At 40.5% G+C, this 18,174-nt stretch overlaps 1 protein-coding gene across 2 annotated transcripts in view; it reads right to left on the bottom strand.

The window, feature by feature from the left end:
• Positions 1-18,174, bottom strand: part of HYDIN (HYDIN axonemal central pair apparatus protein) — a 2,122,366-nt gene that overhangs the window by 1,777,181 nt on the left and 327,011 nt on the right. For both annotated transcript variants that reach the window (XM_069217473.1, XM_069217472.1), the window contains one exon: positions 11,969-12,152. In XM_069217473.1, coding sequence (XP_069073574.1) covers positions 11,969-12,152 — 184 coding nt within the window. The remainder of the gene's footprint in view (positions 1-11,968; positions 12,153-18,174) is intronic.

The raw sequence follows: 18,174 nt of genomic DNA, 5'->3' as shown, positions 1-18,174 counted from the left end.
TGAATGGTGGTACATCACCAGGTTAGACACCATTGAATATGGTTTAAATTGTAAGGAGGAAGGGTTTTGACCGTGGAGGGGCTGTTTTGGATTGACCTGGATGGTCATTTATTCCTCAATTCCTCATTTCTACAATTAAGGAGATTGCTGTTCATTATTATGCTAGGGGTGTGTACATATGTATATGTATATATATTTTTTATAGCTTATGGTTTGGTATTTAGTATTTTAGATAATCTTATTAGATGATTACTAGCCCAGTTGATAGTAATCCCTTTTTGGACCATAGGTATGCTGTATAGTCCTCATATTTAGGTGGTTTATTTTGATAGGGATAGTGTCGAACAGATGATACTAGCTTCTTTGTATTTTTTGTAAATCTCTAGTTTTTATCTTAATTGGTAGGAGATTGGGGGTTTCTATTTTATTTCTCTAAATCATCTTAGTTTTTCTGCAAGTCGGGGCTATTATCGAACAAACGCAGGACTTCAAGATGGTGCCTGTTTGGTGCCAACAGCCAGAGTCTAGTGTCTCGCTCGGCGTAGGCAGGAAGTGAATCAGATAGAACAGGAAGTGATTTTACTTCCTGGTTCATACCGGATGGAGCGAGCACTCGGTATAAATAGACTGATGGGAGGTCAGTCGGGTCTTTTACCGACAGAATGCAAAGAGGTTGATTAAAGATAATAACGCCGACTTAGCGGTAAGTTAAGGGAACCGTTTAGATCACAGGGGGCCCTTTGGTACGTCTCAGTTGAGTTATAGAGCGGCACTATAGAATTATAAAAAGTGTCAGTCTTATATATGAAAAATGAGTCAAGAGGAATTAGAGGGCTAAAAGGGACTCTTTGATACCAGAGTCTGCTTTAGAGAGGCAGTAGGGTGGTTTCTGATTTATTGTTGAGCAATCTTTAGAGTATTGTGTAATCTTGTAATTCAAAATTTTGATTCTCATTGTAGAATTAAGGCTTGAACCAGACGAACAATAGTTGGTTCTGACCTATTTTATTTGAATACATTTGGATTCCATGGTAAGCCCCAGGAATATGACCAGTGCATGTTATGAAATTAAAGACATTTTGGGATTGCATGAGGGATACATATAAACCTGGTTGCTTTCCTATCTCTATTGTAACACTTTTTCACATTTTTCATGCACTTATGGGAGAAAGAAAGCATGGATCAATTCCTACCACTATATGGGTCACTACATGGTATTTGGGCCCTTGTGATATAAAGGATAATTGATTAATGGTCCTCTATCTCACCTATATAGAAATATACTTCCTAAAGACTGCTGATGTCGAGGAAAGTATCTATGGTTATCAGTGTGGATGTTTTGAATTGGCATTTATGGAGGTGAGTTATTGTGGATTGATTTAATAGCTGTTTTTTTTTAATTATTTTATTTTAATATAAAGAGATTTTTTAAAAAAAGACTTTTAATGAACATTGGGTATACTCTGGGAGGAAAGTAATTTTGGATATACATATACAGGGAGTGCAGAATTATTAGGTAAGTTGTATTTTTGAGGATTAATTTTATTATTGAACAACAACCATGTTCTCAATGAACCCAAAAAACTCATAAATATCAAAGCTGAATATTTTTGGAAGTAGTTTTTAGTTTGTTTTTTGTTTTAGCTATCTTAGGGGGATATCTGTGTGTGCAGGTGACTATTACTGTGCATAATTATTAGGCAACTTAACAAAAAACAAATATATACCCATTTCAATTATTTATTATTACCAGTGAAACCAATATAACATCTCAACATTCACAAATATACATTTCTGACATTCAAAAACAAAACAAAAACAAATCAGTGACCAATATAGCCACCTTTCTTTGCAAGGACACTCAAAAGCCTGCAATCCATGGATTCTGTCAGTGTTTTGATCTGTTCACCATCAACATTGCGTGCAGCAGCAACCACAGCCTCCCAGACACTGTTCAGAGAGGTGTACTGTTTTCCCTCCTTGTAAATCTCACATTTGATGATGGACCACAGGTTCTCAATGGGGTTCAGATCAGGTGAACAAGGAGGCCATGTCATTAGATTTCCTTCTTTTATACCCTTTCTTGCCAGCCACGCTGTGGAGTACTTGGACGCGTGTGATGGAGCATTGTCCTGCATGAAAATCATGTTTTTCTTGAAGGATGCAGACTTCTTCCTGTACCACTGCTTGAAGAAGGTGTCTTCCAGGAACTGGCAGTAGGACTGGGAGTTGAGCTTGACTCCATCCTCAACCCGAAAAGGCCCCACAAGCTCATCTTTGATGATACCAGCCCAAACCAGTACTCCACCTCCACCTTGCTGGCGTCTGAGTCGGACTGGAGCTCTCTGCCCTTTACCAATCCAGCCACGGGCCCATCCATCTGGCCCATCAAGACTCACTCTCATTTCATCAGTCCATAAAACCTTAGAAAAATCAGTCTTGAGATATTTCTTGGCCCAGTCTTGACGTTTCAGCTTGTGTGTCTTGTTCAGTGGTGGTCGTCTTTCAGCCTTTCTTACCTTGGCCATGTCTCTGAGTATTGCACACCTTGTGCTTTTGGGCACTCCAGTGATGTTGCAGCTCTGAAATATGGCCAAACTGGTGGCAAGTGGCATCGTGGCAGCTGCACGCTTGACTTTTCTCAGTTCATGGGCAGTTATTTTGCGCCTTGGTTTTTCCACACGCTTCTTGCGACCCTGTTGACTATTTTGAATGAAACGCTTGATTGTTCGATGATCACGCTTCAGAAGCTTTGCAATTTTAAGAGTGCTGCATCCCTCTGCAAGATATCTCTCTATTTTTGACTTTTCTGAGCCTGTCAAGTCCTTCTTTTGACCCATTTTGCCAAAGGAAAGGAAGTTGCCTAATAATTATGCACACCTGATATAGGGTGTTGATGTCATTAGACCACACCCCTTCTCATTACAGAGATGCACATCACCTAATATGCTTAATTGGTAGTAGGCTTTCGAGCCTATACAGATTGGAGTAAGACAACATGCATGAAGAGGATGATGTGGTCAAAATACTCATTTGCCTAATAATTCTGCACTCCCTGTATTGTATTCTTGTACATCTAAACATATATGTGTGTTAATTAATCCTTATTTTTGGACTGATTTTGAAGGTGGGCAATAAAATCTCTATTTGTGATGATGAATATTAAAGGAATCTGGGTGGAATTTGGATAATGAATCGGTCCCATTGGGGTGGATGCATGTCGAACATGGGGGCTTGAGAAATGTGGAAGTATATGTAATTATATATCTTAGTGTAATTATATATATAGTCTTTTGTGTTGTTATATGTAGGTTTGATTGAACAACCTTGGGGAGTATAATATTTAGTCCTGAAGAAGGTGGTGAAAAAGGTATGGAAGCCCACCGAAACGCGTCAACGATTTACTCTCACTGGACCCATAGGAGGAGGCTCTTATCGAATAAGGATTGCTGACAATTATCGATAGGCTTATACCTACCAGAATTGGGACAGTCATTTTATAGACTATTGTATATGTCTTCTTTTCGTCTCCCTTTTATTGAATTTTATTTGGTTTTATTGATGGTTTTAGTATTTATGTGTTTGTCTTGTTACTGTGTGATTTGGAGTTTCTATTTGGAACTATATTAAATACTCACCCTTGATTCCTTTGTCTTTAGGCTGATCAATAGAGAGATTCATTGATTGTGTGAGTGTGAAGTGATTGGCTTGGTTTTCCCATGGGGGATTTTTATTATTTCACTTGGCCCCATATTGTACTGTGACAAGAAAACATTGTGCTCAGGAAAATGGGCAAATATGTAGGACATTATTGTTCCTATGGCCTTTGCTACAGTCCTAGAATTGAAGTACACTGAATTCCTGGACCATCTTTTGGAGCCAGTTGTGAAGGACTTAAAAACAAAGTTGTTTTAAACAATTCTCCAAACACTTCTGCCTTTTCTAAACAACTTAAAAAAGAAATATTAGTATTGACCATTTTTTCGTGGTATTCAATTTATAAACTCAAGAAGCTTGGGAAGCTGGATCAGCCCTGTTGGGAACTGAACTTGCACCCTGCAGATCGCCACATACTGAATGAATGTTCAACCTATTGACCTATTCTCTCGACAGCTTTCTGCTCATCACTCAACATGACAACTCTACAGACAGTGCAGCTCCAGCAAGGTTATTTAATCAGAGTCAAAAGCCTTTGAAAGCATATACCATATTCAGTTAATGCTAGGGGTGAAAAGGGCTGTTTTCAATCCCAAGGGTAAGGGTACTCTAACATACTATGCCTAGCAATCTAGCCTATTGAGGTCTTGTAGTGGATGGTTCTGTACCTCAGTAGCAAATGTACACAACATTTTAGGCATCATATGCATCACAGTGTTTAATACATTTGGGAGGGGAGCCTAGGGGGAACACTGTCAGCCACGAAGGGTGATGCTGAATTCTGGCACTCCCTTCAATTGCCCATAATGGCTTGAATAGCACTATCTAAAATGGTGATGCGGCCACGAATACTGTACTATTTCACAAATCTTCCAAACTGGAATGCCAAGTCCTGGTTAAGGGCATTGGACGTCTTACTTGGGAAACCAATAGGGAATGGAGGAAGACTTAGGATATCACTGCGAACTTTAAGGCGCCCACCATGAGTGGCCTCAGAGCCCCAGATTACGAGGTGTATTACCTTGCGGCACAAATGCAATGGCTGGCTAAATGGCCATGGACTAGTTGAGCCAACTTATATCCGAGAGGGGAGACAGAAGGGCTCCCTAGTAGCATTGCCCCAGATACTTGGGTGTTCAAAGCTGCTTAAGATTGGATTGTGATGCTGTAGATGACTTGCCTGCAAGACTGTTCATCATCCACTCTATGTGCAGGCATTTCCACCTGTGGCAATCCCCAGCGTACTTGGTGGGTTTTTCATGGCTGGGTGACTGAAGGAATGGACAAAGACTGAGATCCAGATGGAGAGCGATTGCTATGAGGATGGAAATTTCCACGAGTTACAGTGCATTGTTAGTGAAGATGGCCTGCCAGACTCCCAATTTCTGTGGTACATTTCCCTGCAACGATCCCTAGAGAACGTCTGAGTTGGGCATTACACTGAGTCACAGACATACGAAAGCTTGCAAGTATTACTGACGTTCAGGGGAGGCCACAAACTAATATTGTGGCTTTACAGATCAATATAATCTGTGTTCCAACCAAACTGACTAAATGGAGAACTTACTGAGAGTATGAGGGTGGGAGAGAACTGAGGGATAAGGAATGGTCTACTATACTGGAGAACCAAAATCAGGTGATTAGAAATGTTATGTTCAAATTCACGCAGGTCAATTATTTATAGGCCACATATCTTACACTCCATATGCTGAACCTTATAGCTAGGACTGAAGATAAGCAATGCCTTAGTTGTGCTCTAACGGATGCAGATTTTATGCATATGACGTGTAACGGCCACACGATAACTTTCTGTCAGGTCGTGACTGCTGAACTAGAGGATGGTTGATAGAAAAGGTGTATATAATGTGGAGCAATGCCTACCGGATCTATACACACAACCAAAAAAAGAGGAGGGTGGGCTTCAAATTTCTTAAACTTTGCTTTGGAGCCTGCTAGATGGGCTATAGGGATGCAAAACTGAAGATACCCATAGTGCCCCCTTCCCACCAGTGCAGATAGAATAAAGAAGTCAAGAAGTGGGCAATGGTTTAGGATGTCACCCTACATAATAAGGAATTACTAATTCAACGTAAACACCCAATCACAGACATCTGAAAAGAGCTTGTAGACTTGTTCACCGAGACCCATGATCGAACATGACATATGAGAGGGTCAGAAGTACTGCAGATGAGCAAAAAGATATGTGCTGGCAATTTTGCTTCTGAAATTCACATATGTTGGGGGTGATGGTCTTTTAGAAGGGGACGAGATGCGTATGCTTTAGTTATCTTGAAAATATGTCCCATGCTTAAGGCAGTCCAGGAAAGTGTTCTGTTCTTTGTCATAGGTTTGCACTCATTCATGTTCTAGTATAGAAGGTTTATTTTTCATTTCCACCTGAATACATGACTTAGGTAGTTTCTTCCTGCCACAGGACGAATGGCATTGCATTGTATGGAATATATGATCATATTGAAAGGAAATGATGCAACCTAGACAACTGCTTGTGAGAAATGGAATACTGAACATTATCTGATTGATTATAACAATGTGCGCATTGGAAAAGTGACTAATATTTTACAAAGCCCCTAAAAATTAATTAAAAAAAATTGTTGGCGTAAGAAGAATGCATTAGGTAAAAGGGGTCGCAATTCGTGCACGGACTTATACTAAATACATTCTTATTGCGTGAACTGACCTATGTATTAATAGGCCAGTTCTCAAAGTAAAGAATCGAGGAGGGTCGCAATTGGACCTAACTCAATTTTAATGATGTAGGTCGGAAATTAAAACCCACTACGATTGGCTACAGTCACATGCATGGTGTCTTGCGGAAGTCAGTAGACCACCCTGGCTGTGATTACTTTTAAATAAACCAGTCTTATTTTAAATGCAGCCTGATTTCCTAAGAGGAAAATGGATTTGTATAAAAAAGAAAGAAAATGTTTACAACATTTATTTTAATGTTATGCAGTTGTCCATGGAACGATCTCCTACACCTACAAATGTTTTCCACCATTTGGTAAGGAAAAGGGGTGGCTTGGGGACCCATTCCTGTTTGCTAATGGGTTACCTTCTCCTTTGAGTTGGTGGTAAAATGTGGATGTTCAGAGAACAGATTTTGCAGGCAAAACATTAATACATACCTTAGGTAATTGGTATTTAGGCGGGACGCCCATAAAATGCCCTTTTCACATAGCGATTCCTTATTGTTTCCCAAATCAATTTATTGATTTAAAAAACTATTTCAGAACAGGTTTATATATTTAAAAAAGTGTTTTTGTGGTCGTAAACCCTCAGATGTAGGGTTTGCGACCATTACACCACTTTGTACATGAGGCGCCTAGTCATTTGAAACAATTAAGCTCAATACTGAGCTCTACCGCTTCGGAATCATGCAGTCCCCGAGGTAATAGGCTCACTGCGCTGTACCACTTCACAACTATCCAAGCAGCATATTCACTTGTCCTTTGTTTAAATGTAGGAGCTAATGGGAAACTTAATACAATGGAAGAGGAACAAATAATTAACAGTGCCATGTAATTAATGTCTCCCTTCTCTTTCAACTCCATGGCAACAGGGCATTAATCAATGGTACATCAAATAATTAGAAGTCTTGTTTACTGGTAAAATAAAAACAATTAACTACTTGAAGATCTGGAAGATAAAGCTGCTAGGTCTCTAGCTGTACACATGAAACACGATCAGCTTTACCATGAGCATAATCTAATATTAAATGTGACATACCTGACTAAGAGGAGAACATATCCTTCACTGATTAAGAAAATGCCTACTTCCTTTGGGTCACAAAACAATTTACTCACCCCGTAACTGCAATTCTCTAGCGTTGGGATCTTTCAAATCTCAAATAATTTCCAGACATCATTCTGGGAATCCCCAATAGTTTGAAACAGAAATAAACACTAATAAAATCACCATAAGTGCAAGAACAGTATTTGAAAGTAGTTCACTCACCTCATTTCAAAGCAATGAAACTAAGCTAATGAGATGAATGGACAGAGGACTCATTCACCCTAACCGCCACGGTAGCCATCATTTTTCTGCCACGTGTCAAGTGAGGGGGTCCTGGACAGAGCTCTACTCTATCTGCTAAATTTCCCACAGAACAAATCTGGATTTCATCTTTTCACCTCCCTGAAAAACATTCAGAAGGAACTGTGTTCGTATGGTCTTAGATTTTTGCTGAAATCTTTCAATATGTGTGCAAATTCAAGGATGAAACCATTGCTGAGGCCAAATGTTTGGGTTCCCAGCCATAAACATTTAAAAGTAGTGTTTCAACAGATTTTTCGGCTCTTAGGCCGGCTCAACAAATGATTCTTAGTATTAATTTGACAGTGTTTCTTTTTATCTCTGCACCGAGAAGTAACCTACTTGTGTTTCTGTTCTTAGCGACATAGCATATACTATATAGCATATCATATCATGCACCATAACATACATCATTCTACAACTGAAGCTGATGTGCTCTGAAGTGGACCATCCTACATAGATTTCTACCAAAGAGCACTATCGTTCAAGGAGATGTTTTAAATGTACAAATGTGCTTTTCCAGTTGGAGTTAGTGGCTCCAAATTCATATTTCCAGCGCAAATATACCAGCTCTTGGAAGGGATTCTTAATATTAACTAACACCACAGCGGGGGTGATGTACTTTTTAAAAGGTTCACCACTGTCTCAACCATCTCATATCAACTTACTGGCCAGAGATGGAGGTGGGGTCATAGGTACATTGAACTTGTCAACAATGCCTTTGCCTTAATAAATACATTTCCAGCTATTCCCAGTACTTAATAAAACTCAGTATAAACTTGAGTGAGACTGCATTATTCATATAGCTCTTGCGATTAAATTCTGTTTTTGTGAACACACATATTGTGACTAGTTCACATAAACATACTAGTATCTTCTTGGTATGAATGGAGAAAAGATAGTTCTTCTTGTAAATTAAGGGAAGATAAAATTCAAAAGCATCTTGTTTCATGTGATTTCACAAATTAAGCATGAGGAGAGACCAGAGAGACCAGAATTAAGTCCAGTGTTACCCCTATGCATAGACTTTATTCACACCCCACACTGCAAACTCATCTGTCTGTCTCCAAACTCTCAAACATTTCCAGAAAACTATCCTATTGAATCTCAAGTCTGTTTCTGATCCGGGACTGCAACTGCTTCCTTTCACTAAAATCAACGGATTGCCAATTCATAATTATCTCCCTCCCATGCCCAAAAATATACCAGATCCAATACTGCAGCCTTGAAATACCTTGAACTTTGACAGCTAAGCTTTTTTTGCACTGGATATGTGATGTTGCGTTCATATGCTTACACCCTCTTTCTGCAGATAGGTTTCTGCAACAGCAAAGCCCATCAGGCAAGAATTTGTGGAGTCAATCCCTAGAGGCATCAGCTAGTGTGGATACCACCTGCACACCTTTTTTTCAACATGGATTTTTGCTTGCTTGCAGTCTGTCCTCTATGCAGGATGCATTATATGGGCCAATGTCATTCCATAGCTACTGATCTTATCTATGAAGTATGTCAAATAAATTAGCCACCCTAACATTAGTAGCCTCAAATATGCTAACCCCCTATGCCAATTGTATCCTATTTGTGGCTGTACTTACCTGTGGACAATGCAAGGTGGTTAAATATTCCTTGAACTACACTGGGTCTGAAGTGAAGTAACAGACTTTATCTTGATTTGGTTAATCAAACAAGCGATGAAGTTGAAAGTGTCTTATTGTTTTGACTCTTGACATACTGACAGATGCAGAGGAAGATTTCTCCATGCCATTAAGACCTTTGAGATCAAGGACTCTGTATAGCACATATTTCTCTTTTGGGTTTTTCCACAAACTCAGAAAGGAAGCAGGACTTCTTGGAAATGGTGAGTGGTAAGCTCAACCTCTGATATACGACTGCCATATAGGTGACCAATGATGTACAGAGGAGAACCCCACAACAGGCTCACTGTGGGTATCACCAGGAGCTGTATATATGTCCCATTATTATCCACTGGCGGAAAGTTTGCTTTTGAGATCGTCCGTTCTGTCATGTCAGTCCTCTCAATAACATTGTCCTTGTCTTCCTTATTATCATTATCAGTATGTTATTCTGAATCACTACTATTGCCTCCCCATGGATTTCCTGCCAGTGGTGGGCAGGAAGATTCAGTCAAGGCATCTGAGGAAAAGGTTGCTATGTTTGCACTGGAGGAGCAGGCGGAGGCCATGTAGGCCGCTGAGGTAGTCCTGGAGTAACCAGTAATAATTGCTCTGGTACAGTTGAAGGTCCAGGATTTGGAAGTCATGTTTTACATTGGAGTCAACAGATCAACAGGAATCAGTACCATAGGAGGATAAAGAGGGCATATATATCTTGCTTCTGGTTATTGTCATGATGAAGGAAGGACGGCAGAGAACGGCATTGCAGATGGCTACTGCAATAAAAGTAACATCAGTGATGGTCCTCTTTATCTGTGCCTTTCTGTGGTATAAACTTTGTTAAGCAGGTGAGGAGTAGCAGCTCCATGGTCAACTTGATCCCAATCCTCCTGACTGAGAAATGCCCTGGTACCCTCTAAAATGTCATCATAATTCTTTTCACCTGCCTCCTCAATTGTCTGACTGGAAGAAGTTTGTTTTAATAGTAAGTCCAGTAGCTATAAAGTGGTTCTAAGGGAGACACAGATCATGCTGGAGTATGTACAACAGCTGACATAAAGGGGTCCAAGAGAGTAGGCAGAAAGGTTAAGGTAGGTGTTGGAGACGTAGCAGGCAAAATGGTCACTGCCAAAATACAGTAACTGATGCTGCCAGAGCAGACAGTGAGACAAATGACAATGGAAAAGTTGACAGTGGATCGACGGATATCGTAGCAGGCGATGGAGCTGAAAACACAAAGGCACAGTTGACAATGTAGCAACTAATGAAGATGGAATGGACAACGAAAGCGCCAAATGTCTGGATAAAGTTGAAAGTGCCATCATTGACTGTAAAACTTATGGTGGGCAACCAATGGTGCATCTGGCGCCAACGGCAGAAGAACAAAATCTTTGCGGTTGACATTAAACCAGGCAATTTCGGTCCTGAAAACTGACTATTGCAGCAGCTGAGTTGGCAAAAGTCAATTTAGGAGTAGGTTGTTTGGAAGAAGTCTTGAGAGCAAACAAAGTTGATGGCAGCCTCAGTTTGGGCTTCTTGATCCAAATCTTGTTGCAGGAGACATTGATATTTTGGATTAAGTCTTGTCAGTGTGCTTATGCGGAGGCTCAGGAGCTCAGGCAGAAGTTGAAGGCACAGCTGGGTTCAGTTCTTAGAACCAGAAAAGTTTGGCGCACCTGTAGGGTGAACCTTATAGGCATGCCTGTGGCAGGAAGACAATTTTCGCCTCAGTGCTTTCAAATCCTAGTAAACGCTTTTCAGAAGCAAAAACCTATATAGAAGTTTATATTTCTTCCAGAACCATTTTTAGATCATGAGCTAGATATATTTATGTAATCAACACAGTGTGAAGATAGCTTCCTTTCAGGAGTTGGCGCCTGAAGAAAGAATTATTTGCAGGCTCATACATGCTAGACAAACACACATGCTCGATCTTCTCACATACAAAGAGGAAAAAGGCTTCATGAAGTATATTCTCCTATCTGAAAGAGAGGTTGATAACACTCAAGGCAGTAAACAAAAGATGTGAAAAGAAGCAAAAATGCAGTGCCTGGAAGAAGAGGACAAGAGGACAAGAGATTTTCCTTACTCTTGACATGTGCAAGAGTATGTGAACAGCTAAGCATCATGGTTGTGGGTGGTTCAGATCCGCAGTTCTCCACCTAACTGACCTAGGGTGAACAGATTACTAGCAATGTGTCTGTTTAAATTTTAACTGTGAATATATCTACACTGATAGGTAAACATAAATTACTGAGGATTGCCAGTGCAATGAGGGGGATTTTGTTATGTCAATCTATGAAAGATCTAATGCTTGAGAAGAGAGACTAAAAACATACAGTAGTATTTAGAGGAGCACTGTTTTAGAAGCCACTTCATACCACCCAGGATCAAAGAAATGTAATGACCCTGGATCTTTTATGTGGGTGATTCAAGGAAATTGTGCCTCTGGAGGGAAAGGTCTTGTTAATCTTCAGTTTAGTGAAGCCGCCAATAGGGCCAGTATTTAAGTGGGATCTGACTAGGACCTTTCTCCACTGAGAAACACAGATCAAAACATGTATTAAGAGGGTAAGAAAAGACCAAACAACCCAGCCTTGTTTTTAGAGAAGACAGCTTCTTACCACTGGCTCAACAATGAATATATTGTCGGTGAAGAGCATGGCATCCCTCTGAACTGTTTTCTTACGGTTGTGAAAAGTGCGAGAGAGGATGGATAGACGTTCACGCATTAAGGGATCAGCACCACATTCTGACAAAAATCGGTTTGTCTCCTCTTCTTCTTCAGTTTGAAGACTTGTCCAAAACCTACAAGGATAAGGAAAATGGTTATCGGGCTGACCAGTTCATTTCCAGAGAAATGCTCCTAGTTCACATTAACCACTTGTCACAGATAAAATACTGTCTTAGCAGAAGTCAGCTCTATCAAGGCAAAAATATGGAAGATTAATTGCATGGGCACATGAGAAGAAGTCTTGAAAGGTAATTTTCACAATAGAGACAAGTGTTCAGAAACAGCACTCTGTCCACAAGTACACTTGACACAATACAGTTTGTAGAATAGTCACTTTGTGATTATGTAGATAAGAGCAATACGTACAATGGACAAATAGACAGTTCAGCAAAGAGACTATTTACTGATTTAGAGACAAGGAACACAATACAAATTGTGTAGCATTTATAAAGCACATTGACCTGCTCTACCATGGTACTGATGCACGCTTTTCCACTGTGCACACACAAGGATTATATGAATTTGACCTGGTATGGCGGTGTGGCAGAAAATGAGTTTCTTAACGGTCACAGGTAACATCATTTCTGTTTAAATATATATTTTCTAATTATTGAAAGACTTCTATGGGACCCTTGCCTCACTCCCCACAAGTGACAGATGTCCAGCCAAACAACAAAAAGCCTGTGGAATGTGCCCATCTTCTTAACAGTGAGATTGTTCCATTGAGGGAGAGAAGGGCAGGAAGGGAGGGATAAATGGGTCCTTCTCCTCATAAGCAAAAACATGAAGCACCTGGTGGGAGACACTCCTTTCCTCCCTAAACAATAAGGAATTTGGGCAATGGAGATGGGTGGACCACTGCCTCCATTCCCCTGAACACAGGAAAAAAGTCACATCTTCAAACAAACGTTCAGAGAAAACTCAAATATCATCAGGGCCACTGATTCTTCATTTTCTAAAGGAAAAATACCAGCTTTTGAGGGATTTGTCTTTAGAAAACTTATTAAGAGGTAACTATTCCATCAAATGTTGACAGGTCAGTTGACATTCTGTGGAAAAATGCCTGCCTTGCCAGCAGGAACCTTATAACATGGCAGGTCATTAACTGCGGAGCTAGGGAAGGCAGTGCATCTCGACCCCAACTAGTCTGCTTTGCTGGCAAACATTAAATGAGGTCCTAGACGTTCTTTAAGATATACCTCTTGGTTAAGAAAGGGAGGGTAAAGCACTAACATGTTGCCTGGAATTATATGGATGGTTTTAATGTGAATAACGTGGATGTTTCTTTATCTCAAGGTTCGGAGCGACATCATAGACAATTTAAGCTTTGCACGTGTTGTTTATTTGATGTAACTCAGAACCCTCCTGTGAAAAACATCAGCGTTAGTCACAGTTAGGCATCTATAATTATATATATGCATAATTTTATATATATATATATATATATATATATATATATATATATATATATTATATACATACATATATATTTATTGTACTTGATAAAACGTCAATCTAGCTCAAAATAACAACAAACAATTATGCAGACATAAAACAAAAGCAAGATGCTGTATGTTTATCACTATCGCACATCTGTGGTGTTCTCTTGACTACATAGACCCAAACTTCTCCCCATCACATCTGTCCATTAATCTGGTTTTGAGACAGTACTTAGCAAGGGGCAATTTCTTTTTTACATCACACTTATTTACAAATTATATGGAATATGTTTACATTACACACATTTACAATTTGGGATGTAGTGAATTGAAGTTTGCATGCATTTTGGTCAAGTTCCAAATTTAGCATAGGATCCCATGTCTAAGAATCTAAGCTGCAGGAGCTAAAATCAGGTTCAAGAAACTTAAGACCCAGTAGCTATTGATGAATTTCACATTTTGCTTCTGAGATCAAGACCACGGGTGTCTTTTGCGGATAATACCTGAAACAGTAATTTTTGCAGAGTTGTATTAAGATTCAAACTCTTGCATTTACTATTGAAAGACTAAGTTACATTCTCACTCTCCGTGAGAACGGTATCAAACGATTTAGCTAGAAAAATATGCTGCTCGCTACTACGTCCATTCTCAGGTCCAGATCTCTGGCTACTACCATTATACCAACGTATTTACTCAAAATAATTTGATTCTGAAGTTAGGCTATAACATTATTTCTCTCCTCTATAGTATTTATCAGTGATCGGAAAATTAATGTTAAAGGTGTCCTGGTGGACAAAACTGATCCTTCACTAGAGGACTCGTGTTTCTTCACTGCAACGCTGATGACTATTTTGCAAGAGGAAAGGATGTCTTCGTTCAGCGCATTTACTTTTTCATAGCTTTAAATTTTACAACTTCTAAATGTGCAAGTTTATCTAACCGGTTAGGTTCAAATATTTTTTTACTAGAACAAATAAAGAACCCGGATAGGTCAAACGGGATGCAACTCAAAACTGATTGATTGATTGATTGATTGATTTCAGGGTTTGAAAAAGAGCAGCCAGTTAACTGGGGAAAGAAGTGTTTCGATGCTAAAAGCTAACGGAGTTCAGAATGGAAAAACGTTGTGCCACCCTTCTAGAGACCAACAAGGCTTGCTATTAGTTGGGAAAGAGATAGGTTTTTAATTTGCGTCTGAAGAGGGTTAGGTCACGCTGGGCCTGTACGTCCAGTTGTAGTCTATTTCAGGCCGTATATGTAATAAGGGCCAGAGAGTGGCACCCAGCTCTGAATTTCATAAAGAAAAAAAAAGGTCTTAACCTGTCAAAAAAATCGCATGTAGAGCACCAAGAAAGTTTTGTCTCTCATCATAGATGGTTTTATGATGGATTTTATGACAAAGGCATAGCTCTGGAGGAGACTGGCACAAGTAAACCTGCCCCCCCAAACTCTCTCCTCCTCCCAGATGCGCCTACCTGAGGTTTACGCCTGGAGCGCCTGGGATCAAACATCCCCAGTTACTATAACCTGAATGATGGTGGTAGCATTTAGATGCCTCTCCAGTCTCTGCACACTTACAAAACAAAACCCCTTTGCCCTAGCATATCACTGTTACGCCTCAATTGACAATATTACTTTTTCTGATCTCAGAAACCTGGCAATCTGGGGGGAGTTTGGACTGAACACCTTGGGCAAATTGTTGCTCGCCATAAGGGGTTATTTCTGATCTATGTGTTGATGTTACATATACTTAGGATTAAACGGGAACCTACGGACTAGGAACCAGGCACTCATCTCCCTACCCACACGCTTTACACAATGAGGACAGGTAGATGATAAGGGCAGTTGGCTGTAGAAAGCACAACAAGCCAAATACTCACTGCATCCACTCCAGCTTTTGAGTAACACCTGGGATGTCGAAATTGGAAGATCATTCCACAAGAAGGAGTCCAGTAGAGGGCTTGTGTATCCTCACTCTGTCTCCCGAAACGCATGGTTCAAAGTGATTATTATTATTTTTTCTTTCTTCACAGAGCGTACCTCTCACCAGCTAAAACCATTAAAATCTTCCTGGGTGCTTCAATTTACAGTCCACGTTGCTAAATTACACCTGCGGATTTACACCTTATGCTGTGGAGCTTCTCACTTCTATGCAACTTTTAGAAAACAATTCTCCGAACACTTGCCACCTGTATGGGCTTGCCCATACTTGTTTCTTGGGGGGGCATCTGTCCTGGGAACATTTAAACGACCTGAAGGCAGCAGAGAAGCATCTCACTTTCAAGAGTTAGATCGCCTGAACAAAATAGCAATCACTACTCGAGGGAAAGCAACTCATGTTATGTTCTTTTGCAATGTTTTTCCTCTGCATATTTCTTGCTGCTAAATTTAGAAAGTTCCTCTAGGGCTTGAAATCTCGGCCCATTCCACTAGTAATTTATTAGTGCTAACATGTACTATCAGAATGTCTGATTTTAGCAATACACCTACAAGTTTCAAGTTCTCCTAAAAACCTGAATATGAATCCCTTTTTTTTGTTATTCTGGCTTCCTAAACTTTGTAACTACGCATTGACAAACTGGCACTGTAATGTTCTGTAAAACCTGTTAAAATATATATTTTTTTAAAACAGAGGGAATTGCAATAATCCATTCTAGAGAGGATTAAGCCCTGGATCAGATCGTTTGTTGCCTATATCGGAATAAACGGCAGGATGTTTTGATAATTCAGGGGAGGCAAAAAGCAGTTGAGCAGAGCTTATTGAAATAAACGGCACAGGATAGTTCTGAATGGCCGGTCATCCCAAGATTCGGTTAACTGGGGCAGGGGAAAGAACAACCAATTTATTGAGGCCACAAATTTTAGGGCCAGATGCTTTTCAAGCCCAAAATTACTGCTTCCACGTTATTGCCATTTAATACTAAAGAGTTTGGATTCATTCATTACACACCATTGTGAAGGCATTTCTTTACATTGTGGGCAGTTTCTTCCAATTTGTTTTTCAGTCTAATAATCATCTGGCTTAAGTGTGTAAAGAACCACCAAACTGCTCTAGGAGTCTAGCCATGGAACAAAATCATGGATGTCGATTCACCAAAATCCCAGGAATGATGGAAGTGACATCACATGCCCTTTGATAATGTGTGACATCACAAGACCTTTGACCTTGTGATATCACAGGAAGGGATGGTGTTTGTTCTTTGACCAGTTAGTGCCCAGATTGGAGACCCAGTATTTACTGCATTCAAGCTTATGTCTGCAGGCCACCTACGATCCTCCTGAAACAGAGCGGTCCAACAAACAGGCCTGCTTTTGCAAGCTTCCAGGCAGCAACAGTGTGAGGGTTGGTGGGGAAGAAGATTCCTGCTAGACTAAAGCACTCCACTGCATAGGCAGCAAGCTACCACACATGAAGCACACCATTACCATAGCTGTGAGGGTTGCCATTCACTTCTCCCCATGACCGCCAGAGGGGTGATAAAAGGTAAATTGTTGTCATAATGTGCTTGTCCCTATTCTTCCTTTTTCTGCTGCTGTCACCATGTGCTCACTGCTTCTCTCCAGCCTGCTGTGGTCACCATACCTCTAGACTCCCTTATGTGCATTTACCACATGCCCATCCCACTTATGCCTCAGCTGTTGTCACCATGTGTCTGTCCCCTATTCCCTTCTTCTATTCTCTTTCACCATACACTCATCCCTCTACTCCCCTCAGGTGTGGCCACCGTAAGCCCAACATTCAATCCCTTTTTCTGATCTCTTCCCTATGCAGAGGTCCTACTACTCCCTTATGTTGCTGTCATCAGGTGCTCATCTGTCTACCTGCTTCTCCTGCCTCAGTGCATCTATTTATTTACTCCCTTCTGCTACTGTTACCATGTGCTCATCCTTCTACTCTCTTTTCTACTCTGTTATCGTATGTCCAGCCTTTACTTCACCATGCTACTGTCATCACATGCCGATTTCTCTACTCCCTCCAACTACTGTCATCATGTGCCCATCCCTCTACTCTTTTCTTCTGTGCCATCCTCATGTGTCTATTCCTCTACCACCTTTTTCTTTACTCTCTCACCAAGTGGCCATTCCTCTACTCCACTCTGTTACTCCCAGTCACCTGGCTCACGCTTCAGTTCCTCTACTTAAGCACAGTCTTGGCACTCCACCAGTGGGTTCCCGCTTCTCTTAAAACTCTTTGTGCTGAGTGGGTCAGGGAGTGGATAGCTATCTTAAAGAAAACTGTGCACGCCTTTTCTTTTCGCCTTATATCCGCTTCGTAGTGCTGCAACAACATCAAAGCAGTTCGATGTGGCAAAATTACAGGATTCCAAGACAGAGAAGGTATTTGTCTTACAAATCAAAACAGGTTCCAACTCCTGCTAGACACAGGAGGTCAGTCTGAGCCAGCTGAACACGCAGTCAACAATAAACTTGAACAGGCCTCTTAAATATGTGAAACATGCCTGGTAACCACGCCACGGATGAGGAAAGAATGGATAAGACACATGGCAAGCTATTGAAGACTGGTGGGGATCAAAAGGGAAACTAATGTAGGCCAAATCTTAGGGACTGCAGGAGAAACACAAGCAACAGTACAAAAAAGGAAACAAAGCAGCCAAAAGAATGACGAGCTCAGGCAAGCAGGCATACAGGGATAACC

This window comes from Pleurodeles waltl, chromosome 12, assembly GCF_031143425.1.
Source record: "Pleurodeles waltl isolate 20211129_DDA chromosome 12, aPleWal1.hap1.20221129, whole genome shotgun sequence".
Lineage (NCBI taxonomy): Eukaryota > Metazoa > Chordata > Amphibia > Caudata > Salamandridae > Pleurodeles > Pleurodeles waltl.
The sequence above is the reverse complement of the archived record's forward strand: the minus strand, read 5'-3'. Positions and strand labels throughout refer to the sequence as shown.